Source organism: Conger conger, chromosome 17 (genome assembly GCF_963514075.1).
Source record: "Conger conger chromosome 17, fConCon1.1, whole genome shotgun sequence".
NCBI lineage: Eukaryota > Metazoa > Chordata > Actinopteri > Anguilliformes > Congridae > Conger > Conger conger.
Window position 1 is genome coordinate 1,757,713 of NC_083776.1, and position 7,500 is coordinate 1,765,212.

General features: G+C 43.2%; 1 protein-coding gene across 1 annotated transcript in view; it reads left to right on the forward strand.

Annotated features, from left to right (window-relative positions):
* The first annotated feature begins 3,803 nt into the window (after positions 1-3,803).
* mrps9 (mitochondrial ribosomal protein S9) overlaps positions 3,804-7,500 on the forward strand; it is a 12,942-nt gene continuing 9,245 nt past the window's right edge. The window contains exons 1-3 of the mRNA XM_061226875.1: positions 3,804-3,973; positions 4,929-5,108; positions 7,164-7,226. Coding sequence (XP_061082859.1) covers positions 3,827-3,973; positions 4,929-5,108; positions 7,164-7,226 — 390 coding nt within the window. The 5' untranslated portion in view covers positions 3,804-3,826. The remainder of the gene's footprint in view (positions 3,974-4,928; positions 5,109-7,163; positions 7,227-7,500) is intronic.

The window sequence follows — 7,500 nt, forward strand, 5'->3', positions numbered from 1 at the left end:
TGTACATACAGTATTTATCAATGAGTACATATTCTATATATACAGTATGTCTGTTTTTTCCTAATTCTGTGTGCAAGATTAATTGTTGCGTCAAGCGGCATGTTGGTAAAGAGAACTGTATTAAGATTTTTTTTCATTAATGAGACATGGGTGTAATCAATTGTAAAAAACTATAACTAATTTATCATAAAATACTTTAGATCGCCCACACACAAGATCGCTTCACTGTTTAGTTGTTTTCACGATGCTTTAATATTGCAGTACAAAATACTTGATATACACTCAGTGAGCACTTTATTAGGTTCATTTTTTAGACTTACTTTTACTTTCCTTTCGGCTTCAGTGGGTGTGGCCCTTCTCCTCTGACCTCTCTCATTAACAAGGTGTTTCAGCCCGCAGAACTGCTGCTCGCTGGATTTTTTTTGTTTTTAGCACCAAGCTCTAGAGACTGCTGTGTGTGAAAATCCCAGGTGATCAGCCATTTCTGAGATACTCAAACCGCCCCGTCTGCCACCAGCAATCATTGCATTCTCGTTTAGATCAAATTTCTTCCCTGTTCTGACATTTGGTCTGACAAACAGCTGAACCTCTTGACCACGTCTGCATGCTATTATACATTTAGTTGCTCCTACGTGATTGGCTGATTAAATATTTGCATGAAGAAGCTGGGGTACAGGTGTTCCCAATAAAGCTAACTAGAAGAAAGTTAGAGTATCTATGGGCGGCCTGTAGCATAATGGTTAAGGTACATGACTGGGACCCGCAAGGTCAGTGGTTCGATCCCCGGTGTAGCCACAATAAGATTTGCACAGCCATTGAGCCCTTGAGCAAGGCCCTTAACCCTGCATTGCTCCAGGGGAGGAGTGTCTCCTGCTAAGTCTAATCCACTGTATGTCGCTCTGGATAACAGCATCTGCCATTAATGTAATGTAATGTAATATAATGAAGAAGAAAACATTTGTAACACTGACTGTTACAAAAGCACACATACCTTTTCAGTCTCCATAAACCCAGGCAGGTAAAGAACTCTATTTTCATCGGGGCATGCAAATGTAAATACTACATCTCTCAGGAAGTATTGTGCATTTAAGTGAGCACTACCAATCAGAAGACTGGGCAGGGTATTACTCATACGTTTTAGGGTGGTTATTCTTCCTTCTGTAATGTAGTTCATGATTTGTTGGTTTAAATTGTAAATTGATGTTTTGTGATTATTATTCATATGTTTCATTCATGTTTTTTTAAACAAGCAGGACTATTGTGATACCTGCCTGAGAAAGAACATACCTGTAATATGATTTACCTTTGTATTAATAAACAACCTGAATAGGCTACGTGCTGCAAATGTTATGGTTATTTTTTTTCTCCAATCCTTTTTGCAGGTGGATAGAAGATCATTGCTTTTATCCATTCGACAATGTAAAACATAAATCACATCGTGAATGAGGGTCCTTGTGTGCTATGAGTAAACGTACACCCACACACATACCTCGTGCAGATCTGTAGATCTTCAGTTATCTGCGCCAGACTGGGGCTAAACTGTGATTTATGCAACCCCCCCCCCCCCCCCCACACCCACACCCACCCCCATCCCACCATCCCTCCCTATCACTCGCCAGCCCCCACCCTCACTGTGAATTAGAGACCACGGGTCAAAACCATTTTTCTTCCCGAGTAGGAATGAGCTGGTGGCGAAAAAAAAACAGGGCAAACACAGTTTATCATCCCCTGGACAATTTCTCTCCTTGGGCGGGTTTACCCCCCCCCCCCCCCCCCGCACGACCGTATCGACTGGCCCCCATGGGTCCTTTCACTTTGATCAATTATCAATTTCCCAGAAGTTTCACTCTAACTCTATCACTAAGACCTGGGTGAGAACCACACCTTTCCTCAGAAAACCTGCTTTGTTTACACTAAATACGAGACACCAGCTACTAAGCACTAAGTGTGAAACTCAACAAATATTCACTTCACATATATAGAAAATATATTTGTGGAAGGGTCAACATACAGTATATTGCTGTATATTTTGAATAAATGACAATAATAGTTTTTCTTTTGGCATGTAAGTAAATCCCATGCCATAGGCTACTCAAATTAATGATGATAATCAAAATGACATTGTGACAAAAACATTTTTACGGGATAATTCTCAAGGAGATAAAGAGGTGACGAACACATGTGTTCCAATCCAATGCCCAGAACATTCCCTCATCGCCAAAATATGATCGAAGGGCTTAGGCAAAGCAACAACACTTTCCATTGCCAGGCCACCCCGTCTGTTAGGTAGGCCTGATACAGTCAGCGACAACTCAATACCTACTCATAGTGCATTATGGTGGTGGCTGTTATTGTTGCTGTTGTTATAAAACCGTAATGACAATTATTATTATGATTGTTAGGTATACATATACACCAGCAACACCCCTCCGTTCCATTACTTCAGGATGCCTGGTACCTCCCCCTCGCCGCACCTGCACTTCTCCGTGACAAGACCTCTGTCTGTCCTGGCCCCACGGCGGTGGAATGACCTTCCTGTGGATGTCAGAACAGCAGAGTCTCTGACCACTTTCAAACGCAGACTGAAGACTCATCTCTTCAGACTGCACCTTTCCCCCACTACCTCACCACCATGATTAGCCTTGTATATTTATATATAGTTATATTTAGATATTGTTGTATTGTATTAGATATTGTATTGAAGTACTCAGGGTATTCTAGCTGCCAACCATGGTATGCTAGTTCATAAATTGATGTATTCTTCAAGGGTTCCAACTGTATCTGTATGGTCACGCTAGGACTCAGAACTATACTGTCCTCTAGGGTTCTCTTCAAACTTGTTCCTGTGTTTGATCTGCACTTTGTTGTACATCGCTCTGGATAAGAGCGTCTGCTAAATGCCTTGTAATGTAACGTAATGAGTAGTAGATACCGTAGTAGCAGCCGCCTTGGACAGTTGATGTCTCATCCCATGGGAAACTAGCACTGTGGTTTTATCTTCATCGTGCCTCATCATACATCATGAGTCTTATAACCAGATTATCATAATGTAGTAATTTCATGAATTTATATTAGATATAGCCTATTATAAAATTATAATTATATTAATTATAATTATATTATTAAGTATTTGAACATTGGGATTGAGGTAAAATTGGGTTTGCCCCTGGGGAAAGACCGTACTATAATATTACACTTTCCCCTTGAGGTTTCGAGATTTTTTACATGCTAAAACATCTCACAACAATCAGACAAAAGTTAGACAAGCAACCATTCACATTGGCTTTACATTACATTACAGTTATTCTCATTTCCCATTTCGTCCATTTCGCATTTTAAATTAATGGATGTGTATATCCTTGAATTTATGAGGCTCAAATTGAACACTGATTGTAATAATTTCAAGATATTGAAAGTACAGATTTGGTATTTCAATGGAGGATAAAAAAGAAAAAGAATGGATGAATAATTATTATATTAATATTATGATTATGATTATGATTATGATTATTATTATTATTATTATTATTATTATTATTATTATTAAAATAAATGTTATATACATATCCACAGGGAATATATATTAAAAAACAAGATATCTACTTTATTTAATCTTCAAGCATGTGAAAACAAAAGTTTCTTCAAAGCTATGTAATATTGTATTGAATGACCCATATATTTTTATTTGAGAATGTATGTGTGTTTGTAAAGCTGTTCATATTTTCATGTTAAATTATTGCTTATATTGCTGCCATTGATGTTTGTATAGTTGTACGACATTGACATTGCAAGAGAGTGATTCGAGAAGGAGAGTGATGGTGTGCGCATGCTCCAGTCCGTACGTCATTCAGACATGGCTGCCTCCAGTAGGGCTGTCATGAAGTCCTTTCTGCGAAGATGCGGACAATGTTGGTCACTTATATCGGCATTACCAGCGGAGAATACTGTCCTTCGGTTAAACTATGTAATTCCCGTAAGTGCAATTTTATTATTATTATTATTATTTTGACTGATTGCAGCTTTAAACGTGTCCGTTGGTAGCTCGCACTAGCAGCACCTGAGTTAGCTAACGTTAACGTCCCTGAATCACACTGTATATGGGATATCACAAGAGCATACTTGGTGTTTTGTGAGACGGCTGGGATAGCTAGCTCGCGACGTGTTCGCAATTGTGTTTGAACTGCCAAGTTAACTTTAGCAGTTGAGTTAGCCGTCTTACTCGCGAGTTAGTGTAGGTTGCTGATGATCACTAATGTGCACAACCATGCGTCACTGCACGGCATTGGCTCATCTTATGTTGTTGCTAACCACTGACGTTTTGTTTTATTATTCGGAGTATACCTAACAGTTCAATAAGAACTGAGTGATTAGTGCTTGGTTTCTGCTGCGTACTTGAGTTTTATAACTACTACTACTCCACCTCTGTGGGAGAAACAGGGCCTTTCATTGAGTAGTAAACAGGCATACAGTGTCTGTCATGGAAAGGGCAAATGTCTGACCACTAAATTACCTATTTATAAGCTCCTTTCTCAAGATTATATCTATTCTTGATTACCTGTCAAAAAAGGAGCATTTGGTCATAAACTACATGCTCAAGCAATATGACACCTTGGTGATCCCAGCCACCGGAAAGACAATTTAAGTGGGACTGTGATTCTCTCCCAAACTGACGAGTGTAGTGGTTAAGGTACATGACTGGGACCCGTGTGTAGGTTGGTGGTTCGATCCCCGGTGTAGCCACAATAAGATCCACACAGGCCCTTAACTTGGGCCCTTAACCCTGCATTGCTCCGAGGCAGGATTGTCTCCTGCTTAGTCTAATCAACTATACGTCGCTCTGGATAAGAGTGTCTGCCAAATGCCATTAATGTAATGTAATGGAAATGTAAAAGCAGCTGTAACTCCTGGTTGTATGTGTTTCTCCCCAGGTGAGGATGGTGAGCGTGAGCAAGAGCACGGGTTTTCGGCAGAGGAACCCACCGTCCGGGCAACAGAAGTTCACGCTGGAGTTCGTCAAGAAGCAGATCGAGGAGTTCAACCTCAGCAAGCGGCACCTGGCCAACATCATGGGGGAGGACCCCGAGAACTTCACCCAGGAGGACATCGATGTGAGACACCTGGGCCACGTTCGGCCCCCGACAAAACGTGGCAAAGCGTTAATTTAAACGGAAACAGTGGTGCTTTGCAACATCCTGTTGCAATGGGCGTGGGCGTGGGCGTGGGCGGGCTGACGTAGTACAGTTTTCTCTAATGGCGTCTGAGAAGGCGTTCAACATCATGGGGGAGGACCCCAAGAACTTTACCAAGGAGGATATAGATGTAAAACACCTGGTGGAGATGACTTGTTAGTATTTGCTTTGACTGAGTCTGGTACAGGCCCCGCCCCTCAGTGACTGAGTCTGGCACAGGCCCCGCCCCTCAGTGTCTGAGTCTGGTACAGGCCCCGCCCCTCAGTGACTGAGCCTGGTACAGGCCCCGCCCCTCAGTGTCTGAGTCTGGTACAGGCCCCGCCCCTCAGTGACTGAGTCTGGTACAGGCCCCGCCCCTCAGTGACTGAGTCTGGTACAGGCCCCGCCCCTCAGTGACTGAGTCTGGTACAGGCCCCGCCCCTCAGTGACTGAGTCTGGTACAGGGCCCCGCCCCTCAGTGACTGAGTCTGGTACAGGCCCCGCCCCTCAGTGACTGAGTCTGGTACAGGCCCCGCCCCTCAGTGACTGAGTCTGGTACAGGCCCCGCCCCTCAGTGACTGAGTCTGGTACAGGCCCCGCCCCTCAGTGTCTGAGTCTGGTACAGGCCCCGCCCCTCAGTGACTGAGTCTGGTACAGGGCCCCGCCCCTCAGTGACTGAGTCTGGTACAGGCCCCGCCCCTCAGTGACTGAGTCTGGTACAGGCCCCGCCCCTCAGTGACTGAGTCTGGTACAGGGCCCCGTCCCACAGTGACTGAGACTTTATTTAAGAGTATTTCCTTTAAAAAATATTGGCTGACACACACTCACACACTTTCACTCACTCTCACACTCACTCACTCACTCTCACACACACTTTCACACACACACTTTCACACACACACTTTCACACACACACTCACTCTCAGACTCACCTGTCCTGCAGGGAGGGGAAGTATTTCAGGTAGTCCACACTGTTGATGGTGATCTTCCCAGAGCTGATGTCCCTCAGCACCACTGTGGCTTCTGCAGTCTTTCTCCTCCCTGTGGGCGGGGCCACCAAACCCATCAACCACGTGTCCCCGCACAAGCAGGGTCGTATTTTTATTCATTTAACAAAACACTGTGAGAAACAGCCAGCAAATAGTCAGCAACAGCCAGGAAATGCTATGTGCAACAGCCAGCAAACACTGTCAGCAATATTTGGCTGATTTCCAGTAAATAATTAGCATACTTTTTGCATTTAACCAGCTTTTATCTATTAGAGGACAAGGCTGGCAAATTATCCTGGGTTATATACACCGAGCACTTTATTAGGTATTTATTAGACTTATTTTTTAGACTTCTACTGCTGTAGCCTATCCACTTAGAGTTATGATGCTTTGTGTGTTCAGAGATGCTCTTCCGCATACCACTGTTGTAATATGTCTAGAGACTAGTGTGCGCGAAAATCCCAGGAGATCAGTAGTGTCTGAGATACTGAAACCGCCCTGTCTGTCACCAACAATCATTCCATGGTCAAGTCATTTTTTCCCCCATTCTGATGGTTGATTTGAACATTAACTTAATATGAACATTAACATTTGAGCTTCAGCTCCTGACCCATATCTACATGATTGTATGCATTTCTCTGCTGCCACATAATTGGCTGATAAGATAATCGCATGAATTTGTAGGTGCAATAAAGTAAAAATGTTCCTAATAAAGTGCTCGGTGAGTGTACAGTCCCCACCAAAAGTATTGGAACCGCAAGCTCAATCCCTTGGTTTTTGCACTGAAGACAATTGAGTTTGAGGTCATGGGATGTACATGAGATGACGGATGTGAATTTCAGCTTTTATTTCCTGGTATCTTTATCAAGATTTGTTTTGGGGGGGGACTGTAAACCAAGCAAAATGCATCAGATGCTTATTTTCTGACTTGTGTAATCCTCCACTATGGTACTGCATTTTTCCCTAGTAAATGAATATGGATAAAGAGTCTGTTTTTCTGTTTCAGAGAAGCATTGTTTACCTCTTCCCCTCTGCACTCTTCGAGAAGAAGGCCCGGCCCATCATGAAGGTAAAGTCATTAATGGTCCTTATTATGTAACATTCGCACCCAGTCATTAAAGTCTTCCAAATTACATTATGACATTATTGGCATTTGGCAGACGCTCGCATCCAGAGCGACTTGCAGTTGATTAGACTAAGCTGGAGACGATCCTCCCCTTGAGCAATGCACGGTTAAGGGCCTTGCTCAAGGGCCTTGCTCAAGGGCCCAACGGTTGCGCGGATCTTATCGTGGCTACACCGGGATTAGAGCCACCGACCTTGCGTGTCCCAGTCATTTACCT